General features: G+C 41.1%; 2 protein-coding genes across 3 annotated transcripts in view; one reads left to right on the top strand and one right to left on the bottom strand.

Moving 5' to 3' along the window:
* fam222ba (family with sequence similarity 222 member Ba) overlaps nt 1–4576 on the top strand; it is a 28671-nt gene extending 24095 nt beyond the window's left edge. For both annotated transcript variants that reach the window (XM_062432632.1, XM_062432633.1), the window contains one exon: nt 825–4576. In XM_062432632.1, the coding sequence (XP_062288616.1) occupies nt 825–2539 (1715 nt within the window). In that variant the 3' untranslated portion in view covers nt 2540–4576. The remainder of the gene's footprint in view (nt 1–824) is intronic.
* trpv1 (transient receptor potential cation channel, subfamily V, member 1) lies at nt 2949–18222 on the bottom strand. The gene is made up of 16 exons (XM_062432631.1): nt 16963–18222; nt 13002–13232; nt 12662–12816; nt 12414–12566; nt 12168–12305; nt 11360–11658; nt 11032–11208; nt 10793–10945; nt 10611–10706; nt 10437–10507; nt 8718–8883; nt 8555–8621; nt 8145–8467; nt 7929–8050; nt 5658–5779; nt 2949–5545 (listed from the first exon to the last, which is right to left on the bottom strand). Exons 2-16 carry the CDS (start codon nt 13208–13210, stop codon nt 5454–5456), a joined length of 2343 nt encoding a protein of 780 aa, XP_062288615.1. The 5' UTR covers nt 13211–13232; nt 16963–18222; the 3' UTR covers nt 2949–5453.
* Nucleotides 18223–18590: the final 368 nt, after the last annotated feature.

Below are 18590 nucleotides of genomic sequence, written 5' to 3' on the forward strand. Positions count from 1 at the left end.
TTTGAAAGAAATGGAATGAAACAATCACATCCACCCAGACCGAAAAACAACAAGACGCCGACAACATTAGCCCACACCTGCATTATCTTGTCGCACATCTTAACCAGGCTGATAAATGAAACACACCCTCACACATACACAAACACATAATCATGTTCACATTGTCACTTCGGCGTTGTTAAATTTAGCCACAGTGCTTAGCAGGTGTAACAAATGTCTGCGAGCGGAGGCCTGGGAGGTGTTACCGCAGATCAGAGACACTGCTGCTGTGTCTGATTACTTGTCTGCTGTCATGGAGCTCTGCTCTCTGCGTCTATCTCTTTCTTTCCCTCTCCCCAAAGCAGCCACGGGGGACCATCACTGCCTCACTCATTCTTTGTTTAGTTTGTGATTCAGTAGCGAGCAGCGCGGCCCCCCCTTCAGATGCATGCTTATTGTTTGCCCAGATGCTACGTCAATTAGAGCCACTAAAAGCTCCTGACCTCACAGTCGCCAACATCGCCACAAAATTGGATTTTATACTGGGAAATGTGTCCGCCGCGATAATTCCGCTGAGAATGAGATCGGAAGTGTCCTTTGTCCTTTTTAAGATGGGGGTTGTGATGGTTTAGGAGAAAAACAGTGAGGTATGGAATACGAGAGCGCTGTCCAAATCAGGTTCCTCTCAGCTGCTCAGATTACAACTGATGTGCTCTTTTGTGCTCTATACACTTCTACCTTGAATTAAATAGTCTCTCTCAATGTGTCTCTCTCTCTCCCCTCTCTGTTCGTCCCCCCCAATTCTGTCTCGTCTTCTCTGTCTCACCTCCTGTCCTCCACCCCAGGGGACACCACACAAAGGATGAGATCCGCTCCGTTTCCAACCCCTGCAGAATTGGATGCTTATGCTAAGAAGGTTGCCAACAACCCCCTCACCATCAAGATCTTCCCCAACAGTGTCAAGGTCCCCCAGCGAAACCACGTGCGCCGTACGGTCAACGGGCTAGATACATCAGGCCAGCGCTACAGCCCTTACCCTTCCTCTCAGGCCATTGCCAAGACAGGCCTCCTCGCCATAGTCAAGGTGCCCACCGTCAAAGGCATCCTCAAAGATTTCGCCGGCAGCCGGGCTCGCCTGCACCCCGAAGTCATCATGAACCCTCCCACCGGACCTTACCAAGTGGCTTCAACTAGCACTTTAAACCACCACCCACCTCTGCCCAACCTTCCCCGGCCCCAGCAGAGCTTACCCCTTCAACAGCAGGACCCGCCTCAGACTCTACAGATGCCCCTCCCTCAGCAGCAGGGTCACACCCAGAGCCTCAGACACCCTCCCCCAATGGCCCAGCACACTCAGGGCCCATCCAGACTCCAGACTCTGTCTCAGCACCCAGCCCTAGGTCACCCACAGGGGCCCCCTACTGTCATGCTTCAGCAGCAGCACCTCCAGCAGCAGCCGCCACCTGGCCTGCAGGGGAGCAGAAAGCTGCCCGATGGCGACGCACCGCCTAACGTTACCGTCTCTACCTCAACCATTCCACTCTCCATGGCCACCGGGCTGCACCAGGGCTGCCAGGCTGACCTTAGCACCATCGTGCATCAGATCAACCAGTTCTGCCAAGCTCGGGCCCAAGGTGCCGGAGTCACCTCCATGTGCGAGGGTCAGATCGCCAACCCCAGCCCCATCAGTCGCAACCTGCTTATCAGCGCCTGCTCCAGGGTATCCATGCACAGCAACCCTGCTACACCTGGGTACCACCCGCCCAACTGCATTATAGGCCCTCAAGAGAAAGCAACTGCCCCAGTGGGAGCTCATCCTCCACACAGCGTGGCTATTATGAACCACTTGCCTTCCAACCACACTGATCTCAAGCAGCAGCACCACCTCCAGCATCACCTGCATCCACAACAGAATCCGCAGCAGCAACAGCTACAACATAACACACAGCAGCAGAAGATGCGCTCTTGGAATCAGCACCAGTTGACCCATATACCCCACATTCAGAACGGTGGGACCCACCTCTGTAAGCAGCCTTCCAGGGACCCCGCCTTCCATTTTAAGGGCATGGGCTACCCTGCAGAGGTGTGTGTGGGTCAGCCTTACACACTGAAACCTCCCGTAGAGAGGCCCACCCCTTCTCCCCCCGTCAACAACTGCATGCCCGGTCCCATGGCCCACTACACTAATGGTCACTACTTCCAGTCCCATATTTGGAACAGCAGTATCCTACCCACCCCCAACAGTGACAGCTCCGGGTCTCAGGACATAGCCATGCCATTCCATGGTGCCGGTCCAGGGGGGTGCACCACCACACTAGACTGTGGGCCCCCTGGGGCACCCCATTACAGGCTAGGAACGAGCTCCTCCACCTCCTCCTCCTCCGCCCAGACTAATCTGATGCAAACAGCAGATTACTTGGGTGGGGACTTCCAGACGCCCTACTTCCGCGATCAGAATCTAGGGTTGATGGGCAAGATGCACAGGCCTCCTCTGAGCAGGGTAGGTCCGGAGGTCGGGGATGGCAGAACCGCTCTCATCCAGCACCCAGGGTACAGATAAGCTATGGCCTTGTCTCCACAACATTTATCAAAATCCCTTTGTTTAGTCTTAAGAAAGGAAACACATGAATAAAACTAAATTGATAACTTAAACAAATGACCGCTAATCTTAAAGAGGGCAAATTAATATATTTAATGAAGAACAGTAGTTTTTTTGGTTATTTTTTTTTAAATAAATCTTGCAAGTGATCAATTGCTACTTTTTTTTTGTTAACGAGTGCGTTTATGTGGCACTTTAGGGAACTTTTTCACGTGTGTGTGTACACGTCTGTACTGTGTGTCATTCCCTGCTTCTTCCTCTATCATACTTGTCTATTAGTGTGCCTGGATCTACACAGATCCTGTGTTATTTCTACTTCACATCTGTCTGTAAAGTTTTCTTATGCATGTAAGAAAGAAGGATAACAGATAGATCTCTCATCTATCAATGGATGTTTTTTTTACAGGATCATGTCAGGAAACTTCGGCTCCGACTAGTTCTATTAAACATTTTCATTTTGGCGTTTAAGCTCAAACCTCACAGTAACTTCAAGATTAAACACAATCGTAACCATTTTCTTCTTGAGGACAGAAGAGAGAGTAATGATTTTGTTTCAGTGTGAAGCCATCAGACACTGGACTACAAAGTACAGCTGGAAAAAAACTTGCAGTATGCACATGTACACAGAGGTTTTATTCTTTTTAAATGTAATTATTTATTTGTATAGTACGACTCTTCAAGCTTGATTCCTCTCTGTCACTTAAGGATGCATGTAATCAGGTTGTTTGTACATAGTAAGGATCCAGCAGGGAGCAAATATGTTAATAAGGTGATGCTCTGTTCTGCTTAAAATGCTGCAATGAATTCAGGTGTTAAAAAACTTTGCTTTTTTTTTTTTCTTGCCAATGCCAGGAAGGTTTGGCAACAAGATTGTGAAAAGTTTAGTGCAGAAAAGTCCTGAAAGATGAAACTCTTATACATTAACATGGCCAAAGTCAGGTTAACTAGGACACACTGTTATGAAGATGTGCCATTTTATTTTGTTTCCTTTTCAGATTTTTTTTTTTTTTAATGTAACCATGAAAAATGTATTACTTGAATGTTGAGATTATTTGTTTTGAAGGGGTTAGGTTAGTTATGAGGACAAAACTCTGGAGTAGAAGAAATAATAGTGTTATTAGTGTCATGTAGAATCTGACCAGAGTTTTGATTCAGACGGCAGTAACTTAAGTGAATTAAGTTACGTGTAGTTGCTACTGATTCTGATGTGAAGTCTGTTCGAAAAGACCAAATTGATCACTTGCAAGATCACTCGGAGGTAAACAAAAACCGACTTAAGTTTAAAGTGAAACAGCAAATGCATTGTTTATTTTATTGTACACTGGCTTACCTACTAGACTACTGTAACTTTAAAGTTTAATGATTGTGCGTGAATGTTGACTGCTCATGTGGGTAGAGTTAAGGGTTGGATGAGTGAGTGCGTGTGTGTGCGTGCGTGTATAAACACAATGACGCCCATGTTTTGTTCACCTAACCCCCCTAACAGCCCTTAAAAAGCCTTAAGTGTTTGGTCCTTGGACTTTCCTTTGAAAACGAGCATGGTTTTAATGAAAACCCCAAATAATAAGGAGAAAGAAGATGGTAAGGATAAGCAGAAACAGCAATTCTTTTTGATTTCTTTTGTTTTTCTGGTCTTTTTATTTTAATAAAATTTTGTTGAATAGACAAGAGCAATTCCTTAGAGATTCTTTATGGAAAGCAAGAAAAGGAGTAATATTTTGTAATTATATATTTTAGCAATGTGTAGTTACTGAGCTGTAACATTTTTTTTCCAAGTTTCAAAGCTTCAGTTTGCAGTTGTGACTATTTATAATACTTGATTTGCTTGTTATTTAAATTTTATTTTCTTCTTTTGTTTCTTGTACTATTGCTGTGAAATGGAAGAAGGTCCACAAGCCTTTCTTTTATGTCATTCTGTACGACAGATTAAAGGCAAGAGCGTGAGAGTTGTGCTACTCTTTTTGTAATATTGTAATAATAAAATAAAGTTCTAATTTATGCTTTGAAATGAGTCTGAACTGTCATCTGGATCATCTGCAGCAGTCTGCTCACTTTAGTTTTACAGGGATACAATAAGTCAAATGTTGTCATGCTGTGTGACAGTTGCTTCAGGTATGTGACTGCTCATTTGTTTCCTGCACAATCAGCCTCACGAGTGGCTGCACAGTTCCAAAGGCCCCGTCTCAACCACATGATTTGTAACTGCAACAGCTGGTGCTGAAGGTGGTGGTTGTTGCACCAATTGCTGTGCTTTCATGCCATTTATCCAGGCCAGCCTCTGCCAAATAGAAACAGGAAGTGCAGTAGACAAAGCAAGCTGTGAAATCCGCAGGACTATCTGGCTGCAGTAGATTTAGCTTGTCTGGCTGTGATGAAAATGGGTCTTGTATAAAGGGCACACAGCAGGAGGGCAGGATCAGCACCTTCATGATCAGTATTACTCCATGAAGGATTTTTAAGCACTGCCAGAGGTGCCAGCAGGTTTGTGGCCTTTGTGCAGAGGATGCGCATCCTGTTCAGGTGGCGACAGAAAAGGCGTTTACAGGAGCTCTTGGATTAAATGTTTGACGTATTTCAAATCCATTATTCCCCTGACATTTAAGCAGCACCTGTTGCTGTATGCAGCATTGACAGATTACACTTTTATACACCATAAAGTCAAAGGAACAAATACAACATGCTGTTCATCATGTCAGTGAGATATTACCTCAAAGACTTAAAAAAAAAGAAAATCAAGTCAGTCAAAGTAACAGTTGGCAGGCAGATCTTCAGTTTTTGGTGAACTGAAACTGAACACAGTCTTTAAGTTGAATGCCTCGTTGCTCAGATCAGTCAAGTTGAGCAGCCAGAGTGAAGCTTTCTGTTGTGAATCTCTTTAAACTGGCGTGGTGCTCAGAGGACTCATCTCTGTGGACTTGAATGTCCGCCGTCGCCGACTGCCCTCGAACAAGTCTCTCCAGCTCCTCCCTGTGGAAAAAGGAGGAACTGTTACTAGACATGAATGACTTTCCTGTCACAGAGAAATGCTTAAAAACAAACTAATCTAAACACTTCTTAGTCTGCATGAATGTTTCCACACCTCTGTTTATTCTGTGTGGCGAGGTGTCTGAGGAGGGCTGTTGGACACCATCCCAGCACCCAGGATCCTCATTGATTTTGCCCAGGTTGATGTTCCATTTGTTCCAGTTGACTTCCTCCACTCTGAGACGACAAGAGGACACATGCTCCAATTACTGTCTGCTGTGTGAGGCATCAATCAGCTGTCAGAGAAGGCAAATTAGTGAAGAACACAGTGTACTGTGCATCAACCGATCCTGCTCACGCAGCTGCAATCTTTTGTTGAATCTTACATGCTGAAGCCCCAGCTCAAAGGACTTTAGTGACTAAAACATTTCAACGCTATGAATATTTACTCCTCGGTTTTTAAAAAAAACATGTAAAGAGATTAGACTTTGTAACATAGCAGATCATCGCTCACAACCAAATCCAAAAACTGATCCTATCAACAAAAAAGGGGCTCAGATGTAACTTCAGTCCTATACTCTTCACAGTGCTCTTACTATCATTAGCAAAACCTGACATAAACTTACTAAGTCAAGCATCTGAGGACACATCCATTTTACTGTCTTATCCAGCACAACTGGGAACAGAACAGGACCACTCCTGACCAATGAAACGTGTAGCTAATCATAAAATTTGACTAATGACTAATGGGAATGTTAAATCACCATAAACACAGTAAACCTACTCACTTCTACAGGCCTTAGCCATGGCTGGATTAACCTATTTTGCCCTCCCCCCTCATGAATCCTCCCACTTGTGTCTCGTGTCTTGCACCTTTTCTCCTTTTAATACATAGCAGGTGGTGCACGTTGCTGATCACCTATGGCAGCTTTAATGCATTTTACCGACAGCCCCAGAAACGACCAGTACTTCTAGGCCTGAATACTCCCATGCCCCATGTTTACTGTTCACCAGTTGTGGTAATTTGATAAACACACATTTATTAAAGGTTATACACCATTAGAGCATTATATCAACTGTAATAATAATGGTTTTAAAGTACAATTTTGAGCCAAAGTCCCTCCATCGTACAATATTATAGAATATTATCACCGTTCTGTGAGATTGTGTTTATAGGAACAACAGTGGTCTGAGCTAAATGTGCTAAAGCACTTAGCATGCTAACATGCTCACAATGACAATCCTTCATGTTCATGTTTAGCGGGTATAATGTTTAGGGGAGACTGGGGTAAGTTGAGCCAAAGGGTAAGTTGAGCCACCTCTTGTTGCTAGGAAACGGTAAAAACGGCTCAACTTACCCCGCTCCTATGCTCAATTTACCCCATACACGGGGTAAGTTGTGCCACGACATGCTTTATTATCGAAACAGTTATGTTTACACTCATTCTGTTTGTTTGAAGGGATGCACAACATCCTGAAATATATGCAGATATATTAGTTAGCGACAAAACTATGATTGCCTTGATGTAGTGATTCTAAATATGAAAAATGGCTCATCTTTCCCCAGTCTGTCCTACAGTGTTCACCATCTTTGTTCAGTATTTTAGCATGCTAACATTTTCTGACTCACACTCAAAAATTGGTTTTGCATGTTTGATGATAAGTAAGTATGGAACAAATTAAAATTTGATCAAATGATATTGCAAAAGGAAAACTCTAAGGAATCACCAGTGTTTTTATAATTCACCCTGAGAGGGAATGTATTTAATTTGACTTCAATACCCATCCAACAGTTGTAAAATTACTTTGAAAATAATTGTTTTTATTAAACCCAAAACATACAGTCAACCACATGGTGGCACCAGAGGAAAAATCATTAAAGGAACATCAAAGTCAACAGAGACATTATACTTATACTACATTTTTTGCCAGTCCCTCCAGTAGATGTTGAGATATTTCACAGGATAAATAACATGTTGATCTGCTGGTGGCACTAAATGAAAAATAAGGGGATCACCAAAGTCAGTAGACTACATCCTCTGGACACCATGAAGGCATGCACGACAATTCATGACAAACCCATATTTGTTGAGATATTTCAGTCTGGGCCAAAGTGGTGGGAAAACAGACTGACAATGCAGACAATAATGACTGACAATAAACTAATTTAACACAGATATGGGTATTTGGATCATGATCTGTAATGGGGCAGGGACATTATGAAAATGTATACTATTATGACAAAATACCTCTATGAAATCCAGGACATTCACTTGCACCTGTTGATGGGGCCTTTCCAAACACGTCAGTCACTGATGACCATTATCATGTTATCATCAATTTCATCAACTGCATCAACATTTGAACTAAAGAAGCAGAAGCAAACCTGAAGCAGCGGCGACGGCCTCCTCCAGCAGCAGTGCTCATGTTTTTCTCCACCCCACAGCGAAGCCTCCTCCTCAAACAGCCAGACAGCCTTTTCTCTATGTCCAGGATAGTGATGGCCCTCTGAAAACACACACAAGTGGAAATCAAGCTACCACATCACACATTGGCTTCCTTGAACAGACACTTGACCACAAGGTTCCCATTGTCGCCTTACCTGCAGCTTCCAGATGCTGGTACTCTCGTTGGTGATCTTTTCCACGGTTTGGTTCATGAGGGCGATGAGCATGTTGAGCAGCAGGATGTAGGTGAGTATGATGTAGAAGATGAGGAGGATGTAGAAAACCTCAATGTACTGGTACTCATCTGTGAACTCCATGTCTCCCATGCCGATAGTGAACTTGAAGAGCTGCAGTGTGGTGTTGGAGATGGTTCTGAAATTGCCTGTTACGCACTCCTCATCAGGGTCGACGGGAAGGAAGAAGCGTCCCTGCTGTCTACTGGTGTTCTGTGCAGGGCAGGTGAGCAGAGTGACCACCGCTGTGACAGGAGACAAGAAGAAGCAGATTACATACAGTACATCCTTCATTCATGGCATATTGACATACAGAGGAGAGAATAAAATACCTGCTGAAAATCCAAAGAGGAAAACAATGTAGACAAAAATAAAGCGCAGGATATCACCGAGGATCATCTGCAAAGAAGAAGAGAGACAGACAATGAGCCTCATGGATCGGACTGATCACTGTGATTTTCGCTGTGGTGCTGCACAACCTGTGCGCGCCCATACCTTTTGTATCATGACACTATAGATGCCCATGTGTCTGTTGCCCCTGGAGAAGTAGAGCAGGTTCACCCAGCTGAGAGCGAGACACAGCACCAGGAAGCCGAGGTACTCCTGCCGTCCACTCAGATATAGCGCGGCGGAAATCAGGAAAAGGACTGACTGCAAAAAACTTAAAACAGCAGAGACACCACTGTGATCCTGCACAGGTTTACACATGTTGTAACAAATACAAATCTGTACTGTAAAACATGAGGCTACAGTGAGGGTTGTGTGATATTGTATTGTGCAGCATGTGTATGATGAAGAAAATTAAATGACATGTTATGAAGGAGAATTTGAAGAAAAATGATGAAGATATTTTAATGTCAAAGGGATAACAGATCTCTATCTTTAATGCATGAGTTGTATCACACCTAAATCATCAAAGGTGCCGCCAATCAGTTTAAGAAGTCACGCAATTAGTGAAATGTAGATCACCCGTGTGTTCCCACTGATCGCAGTATAAATGTGGAAGGTTGAACTCTTGGTGAATCAGTGTGAGTATCATAAACCAACACCATATAGATTTATTATAGTATGCTCAGACTATTGATTGGAAAAGTGTAAAAGTGGTGCAATATTACTTTAACTTTGTACAGTCACAATCACCAACTGTATATCCTTTTAATGGCCAACATTTGTCAAAGCAGGCAAAGCACAGGTGGAATTAATAACATTAATGGGAGCTGCATTGCATTTAGATGAGCTAGTTCCAGCACTCTGGTATTGTGCTCGCTCACTCACTGACAATTAATGGAATGAAGCCATCATTAATGTTATTTACAGCTGTGAGTTTCAAAATGTCTGCTGTGAAAAGAGTTTATAACAGTATAATGAATCATAGTCGCTCTCAATTGATTCACAGTCCAATATGTTGACTTTGTAATCCAAAATATATTTGCACATATAGTATATATCCATGATTTCTGAGTGAGAAAATGTTAATTATATTTGACGTCACGGTCACCAATATACAAATTGATGCTTTTGAGGTTTACAATTCTTTAGTTATAGAAATGTTCATTGCATCTACACATGAGGCAACAGCTGCTGATTTAGTTAAATCCTATATTCAAATCAATTTAGTTTCCTATGTGTAAAATGTAAAACGAGAGACAGACTGTGACTGTTAATTAAGTGTTAAGTTTCTATGAATTGCAAAGTGGTGAGAGAGGTGTGTTGAGGTGTCATGTCTTTTTCTGTTTTTTGTGTCTTCTCATTTAATTATATGTTATTCTTATCTTGCATTTACATGTCGCTAATTGGATTCATGTCTTGAATTAATGTTTGTTGTTCTGTGTGAAAACTCATTTGAAAAAGAGGTCACAAAAAGCTGCATTAAATCTCCTTTGATTTAATATTGTAGAACAATACAACCTGTCTTCTGAAAAAAACATCTGATTGGTGATATGAAATGATGTAAAAGTGTACTGGAGGGTGTGTCAGTACACGTTGACATCACTGCTGTTAAGTTCCTCCTTAATGTACGCACACTATGTACAATGATGTTAAAATAGAAAGCATTTTAAGGAACCCTGTGGAGTTTTTGACCGCCATGGAACAATGTTTTTACCTACACTTTTTGTGTTTTGTGTGAGAAAGGGAAATTCAAAATGTTTGTTAGACCTCAAGAGTGCACACAATGTACTTTGGTGAAAAACACAAATAAACATTACTACTTACAAAAGAATCTCATAATATCCATCAATCAGCAACGTTTGCAGCTTTGGCCGTTTCCTCTTCATGTCTATTATCTGGGGATTTAAGTAAGATTTCAGTTTTTGATCAGTCATATCATTGCAGCACAACTTCCACAAGGTGGTGATATTAAATTAAAGCACAAGAGCACCAACATACCCCCATAACAAAGAAAAAGCAGTTCGCCAGCACTGCCAGTAGCTGGCCCGCAAAATACAGGTAGCCATTCTTGTTGTGCTTGAGGGGAAATGGCGGCTGCAGGGTAAAGAACAAACATCAGCAACATTTGCACAAGTCTGTTTGGGATCACCACACTGATCAATCACAAAATTTCTCTTCACCTTTTCTCCTTTGTGGTAGGCCACCACCGTGAAGATGATCAGGTACATGAGGTAGACCAGGAAGTTGAAGAAAAACATTTGACCTGCAAACATCTTCCACTTCTCCTCCAGCAGTCGGCCCAGAGGCTCCGTCTGCAGCATCTCGTGACGGTTCTGAGAGGAGACAGGAGGATACAGATGTTTGAGTATGCAAAAACAACACTAGCTCCTCTGACAGGGCTTGTAAAACCAGGACTCACAGGAATGCCACTGCCGTAGACCAGGATCTCCATGACTGAGTTTTTCTCGTACGAGTCCACAGAGGCAAGGTCGTACAGGGAGCAGTGGACCGGCCCGTAGACCCACTCAGTGAATTTACGGGACAAATGTTTGGTTTTACTCTCATGGAACTCCCGTTGAAGGATGTGCGAGAAAAGCTGCAGACAAATAGAAGAAAAAACAAAACAAAGGATTTCTGTGGAGGTTCATTCAGATATTACACCAGCCAGGGGTCCTGTAGTACATTTGTGCCCCTGGTATTTCAATGCAACCATCTGGATCTCCTCATATCAAGCTGTAAGGTTTTACCCCGCTCTTGCCAGTCTTGGCTGCCATCTTGAGAGGTGTCAGACCATTGTTGTTCTCAATGTCCTCCAGCCTCATGTTTGGATACAGTTGGGCTGTGGTCTTTAGGATGCGATCGTACATGCTGGTGATGAATTCTGTGTTCTCCTTGGTGTTGTCGGCCACCATCACCAGGGCTTGCAGCACTGTGTTGCCTTGAGAGTCTGTCAGTTGTGCGTCAGCGTGCTGGTAATCGTTCTTCAGCAGGAAGTCCACCATGTCGGGCTGGTTGGTGCAGGCTGCCAGAGACAGAGGTAACTCACCTGGAAACAACACAAGGAGGGAGTCCCTTCAGTGGCAACATTTTTTACAACAGAACTGATTAGAAAGCATTGTGGTGCCAAAATGTTTGACATGCATCAACATCAGTTTATCAAAGTACAAACATGACCAGCGGGACTTTGACACTGAAAAATTCTTGCACCTTTTTTTGAACAAAAAAAAATATTATCACTGATTTGTTTAAGAAAATATTTGACAAGATTTACCCAAACATTAAAGGTACCTTATGGATTTTTGACCACTAGCAGCACTGTAGAGCATCGGCTTTGATGATAGTCTGAATGCTACAGACTATCTGACTCTCTTTTAATTTTGTATTTAATTGGCATTAACTAATAATGTAACAATGCGTCGAAACAATCCAGCAATGATGGTTTAGCAACAGAGATGCTGCCAAACCATCTCACATACAGAGCGATACATCTCAATAGATGATCTTTGTGTGAGGCTCCAGAAGAGGGCACTCCTGTTTGCAGCATCATCCACTCACCAAAGTAGAAGTAGGGGCCGTCATGTGGCTGGAAGAATTTCCCGCATGCTTTGGCATGGACGTCTGCTCCTTTACTGACCAGGAGCTTGACATAGGAAAGACTCCTCCTCTCGATGGCTATGTGGAGAGCAGTCTGGCCTGTCAGAGTCACACATCAGTTCATATTAAAGAACAAATCACATTTCTTTATATGTCAAGAGAAGATTAAGTCAAACTGAAGCTCACAGATTCTCAGAAAAATTTCACCTTTGTAGTAGCCGTTTGTGTAAGCTGCATTCACAAACTCTTTAATGTCGCCCAACTTCTCTGAGATGTCGATTAATAATTCCACTGTCTCGTTCTTGCCGTCTCTGAGGTGCAGCAAAGCCTTCATCAAGGCAGTCTTACCATAGGACTGGTCTGCAGGTGTAACCACACATTTAGAAAATTACCAGGCAGGTTAGACAGTTTACTGTTGGGTGCAGCTGTTGCATCGTGGGACAATTCACACTCACACAAGGAATCCGAGAGTGTCTTCATGCTTCTGTGTAGATAATCATACAGGCCAACCAGGTTTCTGACATCCCCACTGGCCACTGCTTCAAACAACCTATCGATGTTAAATGTCTTACTGTCTCTCCTCCCATCATTCTGCACTCCTTGAATTCCTCTGTAAAGTAAACATATTGTAAAGGCAACTGGGTTACAAAAGATTTGTGCAGGTCAAAAGGTCAAGCAACTTCACGCTCTGCAACAATCACCACTGTGAGGCTTGATAATGCACAGCACCCATGATCTAATAAAAAAGGCATTAAAAAGGCAGAGATCATGTTATTGCTTCATGGAGAGGCTCACTTGTCAAAATTGAGATTAAATCTGATTTTAGGCTTGGTCTCCTCCATTTCCTCCTGGTAATCGGTGTCCATGGGAGTTTTGGGTGCCTCCTGCCCCAAACCCAAAGCAGAGACCAGGCCGTCCTTCTTTGCCGCTTTATTCCGTGATTTCTCATCCTCCGTCCTGTCATCTGTCTCCAGAGAGAAGCCGAACATCTCTGACTTGCTCATTTTCACGTCTTGCTGCAGTACTCTGCATGGAAATATGGCATGAATGTACATGATTTAGATAACAACCAACAGATCAGGGGAATTTAATTCTGCAGCAGGCAAAACATCCAACTGATTATCTGAGTGTAAGCACAAGAGGTGGTACAGAGAGTAAACATGTGTAGTGAATTGATAAGGTTCAACTTATTTTCTTTCACTTAGTTCCATTTTAAAAAGTGCACAGGACTGGGAGCTTTCCTTTCTTGCCCATTTTATTTGAAAAATATTGTAGAACAATTTTTATGGAGCTTTCAGAATTACTAATCAGAACTGTTTGTGCAATGGAGCCATCTTCTGTAGTGCAGATAGCTTTCTGTTGAGTTCTGTTCAGTTGGGGGTTAGCAGCTACCATTATCTCTAAATATGATTAACAGTGAAGGAGAGGAAAGAACACATTTTTTCACAGATGTTAATTCACTTCAGAAATTACTCAAGTTCCAGACTGACCACTGGGAGCCTCAGATAAGATGGAATCTTTTTTGGGGGGTTTAACCCTCCCAACTGTCTCCGATGCTCAAAAATGTGAATTAAATGCTACCATCTCCAGGGAGGAGGCCCTGATAGCACTTACAAAGCCTACAGTCAGGTAAAGCACCAGGGCCAGATGGCCCGAGTTATGAATTTTATAGAGAATTTAATGACATAGGTAGACCACTGGAACATTGCTTCTGCTGGTAGCCTCCCCAATTCACTAAAGGAAGCAGATATCACTTTAATTTAAAAAAAAAAAAAAAAAAAAAGAAAAAAAAAAGGCAAGTCCCCCGAGGACTGCTCAGGATATAGACCTATTGCCCTTCTAAACGAATATATTAAATGACTGTCTAAGATACTAGCATTAAGATTAGAGAATGTTATGCCTTTTATCATCAGGGAAGACCAGACAGGCTTTGTCAAAGGCAGAAATTGTAGTTACAATGACAGAAGGCTCATGAATATTATTCATATCTGCCAAACACAAGAAACTGATATTATGGTGATTTCATTGGATGCAGAAAAGACCTTTGAAAATGTTGAATGGCCGTATGTTTCATGTTTAACATTAATTGAATCTGGTAGAACATTTTATTAAATGGGTCAAACACTTGCAGTAGAGCCTTTTGCTGAGGCCATTAGGCAGAACCCAGCAATAATGGGTATAAATGTAGGTGGGATCCAATATAAAATGTCCCTTTCTGCAGACAACATTTTGCTTTATGTATCAGGGCCTGTGACTTCCGTTCCATGTGTTGTTGATATTATCACTCTGTTTGGGTTGTTCTTTGGTTATAAAATCAGCTTCTTTAAATATTTTGCTATGTCACTTGGAAGCCTTAAAGATGGAACTAATACATTATCCTTGTTTCCATTTCACTGGTCTATGTCAGGTTTTGCTTACCAGGGCATTCAGATAACTAATGTTTCATCAAACAACGAAGGTCAATTTTAACCCCCTCCTCGACTCTATAAAGAGGAACCTATACGATGGGCTCCATCTCCCCTATCGTTGGTTGACAGAGTCTGTATTATTAAAATGAATATCCTCTCTAGATTACTGTGCCCCTTACAGGTGATGCCTTTGCTAAAATGTCAAAATTACAAATTCCTAGCTCAAAGGGTGGTTTGGATGTCCCTTGTCAGCTTGTATGGAAGGTTTTTGTTTGGCTGAGCCTGGAAATGCCCCGGGCCTTAGACTACATGCCAGGCCTTTTGGCCTGCAAGGATTTAAAATGAGCCAGGAGCCACTGTAACAACAACCCAATCATTTTTAACACATTAATACATGGTTTACATGAAAGCTTGAGGGGAGGTTTAACTTAACATAACCAATGACCCCATTTGAAGATAATCCTGATTTCCTACCAGGGTGCATCTGTGTTATCATTCGCACAACTTCAATATACAATATACAACTTCATTACAATCTTCCCAGACAATTACTTTTTTATTTACCTTCAGATTCAAGACTTCATAACTAGGAAAACTACACTTAATATCGCTACACTTAATAACATCTGCAGTAGAGCAATTACTTCTCCAGCTAAAATGTGTTATATTTATATTATAAAAACTTGTTTTTATGATGTTTTAAGCCAGACTGATGTGATAAATGTGCAGGATGTTATACAGACATGGCAAAATGAACTTGGTGTAAACATCGACGAGGATGAATGGGATGTGATATGGAACCAAACAAAGAAAATATCAGTATGCAACCGTACCAGACTGCGATTTAAAATCCTGCACTGCATGTTTTTCCTAACAAAATATTTAAAATTAACTGAGTCCTTACATTTGTGTTTAAAATGTAAAATGTACATTGCTGATAACATTGTAATTGCAATCCCCCCATTGTCATCTGAACTTGTTGTTATTATAGTCTGGGTTTTATTCTTATTTATGAAGGGTAAATATGTCTATGCATTGTACTTCTGAGGTATATTTTTCATCATACATTCATGACTGTCACTGCGGTTTCATGCTGAATTTGCAGAACGATGTTGTGGTGAGCTCTTTTTTTGTTATTTTTATGTTTACTGTGTTTACACAAGAACAAAATTCAATAAACATACTTGGGGGGAATTATTCAAATCAATTTAGAAACATCACACTTTGGTTGAACTCGTCACAGATAGTAGTCATTGTAAAAGCTAACACATTACTTCATTTTAATGGCTCACAAGCCAAAAACAGCTGCCATAAAAATGCATGACAGTGTTCACTGTTCGTGGTTTAAGTTAGTGTGTTTTTGTATATTTGTGTCTGCAACATGTTTACCACAGGAGATCACCTCTGCAGCATCTCACTGGCCTTTAAGGGAACAGACATATTTTCAGACATGTGATGTTTCACCCCCTATGACTAACAAAGACGCTTATTTATAAGAATATTGCCATGACAGCAGCAAACACAGCACTTGATCTGGTAAGCCAGTTCCCTGCAGAATAATCAAATCATTTATAGTACAGTTTATGTAGAAAAAGACACTCAGTAAAATACATGAAAAATAGGTCAGACTGTCAAAAGGAAATAATTATTATTGTAATTTAAAGAAAAAAACATTAATGTCTGCGATAACGGTAACTTAATCTTTGGTGGTTTCTTGTTTCCCTTTTTTGTCAGAAAATGGGAAATTAGTTGACTCAGTGGAAACTGTAAGACTCCATGATCACCACACAAGGAATATATAGCACGGCAAGAAACAAAGGATGAAAAAGCAGTCTATTATCCAGTGACTCATAACATGTATTTTAACAATCGCTGAGTTGCACCACATCTGAATAATGTACTAAATGTTTGCTTTCATTGACAAAAGTGGATTAAATATTTAAGAAATAGCTCACACACATCAACATCTGTGTTGTTAAATAATATGTGCAGAAGCGCCTTCTCTGACTGCATGTTATCACATCCTGCTGCATTTTTTATGGATCTATTGATTGGTGACATACAGCCATGTAGGTCTGTTAACCCTGATTTTTAGTAGAAAAATGCAGGCTCAATAAATATTATAAAGAGTGAGACATCTTCATCTGTATCTTTATCTAGTCCACATTCTGCATGGCTGTACAAATGTACATCATATATGATAATAAATCACAGTAGCATTTGAAAAGAGTGTACAGAAAAAAATTATATGTTTAAACAATCTGATGTTTTCCAATAATCTTCAGGACCTGAAGCAATCTAATCACAGGACAATGGTTAACAAAACCATAACACATCATTTGACTCACCAGCAATAAGTCTTCCTCTTCCAGATTGTTTTCTTTGTTCACAATGCGTCCCTCAAATCAAAAACAAAACAGCAGTCCGGTGGAGTGTCCTGCAGAATTCCACAACCCAGAGGGAGATAAAGTAACCCACCCTGGAGAATATTAGTACACATTACTAGAGCTCTGAGTGCTTAAAAGGATTGTATTGACCCTATCTCATTAAGTCAAGACAGTAGAGATAACCACTGATATGTACTACAATGAGTACAGTGAGTGCCACATATTGTTATGTACACAAAATGTGTTTTATGATGAGTGTGTGAGCAGCTACAGAGCAGTTTAACATAGCTTTTGCAACTTTTTCATCTGACATTTAGAATATATTAATCACATTTCTCTGTATAAGTCATTCACTGAAGCCCTCAGCTGCAGAAAAATGCCCAACCCTGAAGGAAAGATTAGTGACACCTTATAAAACAAAACATCCTTGTGTCTATGAAAATAACAGATTGTCACTTACCCTTCCTGCTATGCTGTGTTTCACTTCTGTAGATATGAAGTGATTCTTGTTTTGTTTTTTAATCCATAGCGTTTCCTGTGCGTCTCATATGCCTCTTCGCTTCACTTCATAGGGTGTGTCTATATGTGTATGAGCGTGTGCATGTGTGTGTGTGTGTGTGTATTTGCAGTGCTGCTGTGGTCCTGTGACTGGTGTTGGTTTGCAGGGTTTCTGCCTACCAGTGTGGGCTGTAGATGTGACTATTTCCTTTCTTAAGATGACTTCCTTGTTTCACAGTTAAACAGACCTAAATGAGCACTAAAGCTGAGAGCAAACCTTTATATGTGATACTCCTGATCTGTTTCTCTAAACTCATGTGTTTTTCTACATAAAGATAACACCTTCCATTCAAAATCTGATAGCACATTACAATATATTATATAATTTCCTCAGAAGTAGAGGATATCTAAATTAAAGTTCAGATTCATAATTAAAATATTAAAGAAATGAGGAAAATGTGAATTATTAATACTGCTTTATTTTTAACAGGATTACATCACATGCAGTGAATTACTGACCCATTGAGAGAAAAAAAAAATCTGAAAATCTCCTTGAATCTGTCGTAATTTCAATATTGTAATAACTTTAACTCACTTGTAAAAGAATCACTGGATAGACTCATTTGAAAAATGATGAAGTACCAAAAGCATTGATGCTAGAAATACTCCAAGTTTGCTATTATTTGTCATTTTAACTTTGATCTATATAAGCTACCACTCATGACAAAAACCAACTGCAGAAAAAAAACTAATTATAAAATGGTTAATGAAATGAACATAATCACCTTGAAAATAAAGATGAGAAAGACTGAAAGTAGCAATGATTTTAAACACAAAGTAAAACATGCTCAGAGTAGCCATTTCAATTCAAGAGAAGACAGTGAAAGAGCAGTAATCAATCCATATAAATTAGACCTTGATCGACTGAGCAAGGATATTGAATACGTGCACATGAAAGGATTAGTGTGTAAGATTTAGTGATATCTAGTGGTGATATTGCAGATTGCAACCAACTGAATACCCCTCCCTGATAATTGTATTACTGTTGAAATAAAATTGTATACTGTATGTGTCCTCAAACACAAATCCCC

This window comes from Scomber scombrus, chromosome 14 (genome assembly GCF_963691925.1).
Source record: "Scomber scombrus chromosome 14, fScoSco1.1, whole genome shotgun sequence".
Lineage (NCBI taxonomy): Eukaryota > Metazoa > Chordata > Actinopteri > Scombriformes > Scombridae > Scomber > Scomber scombrus.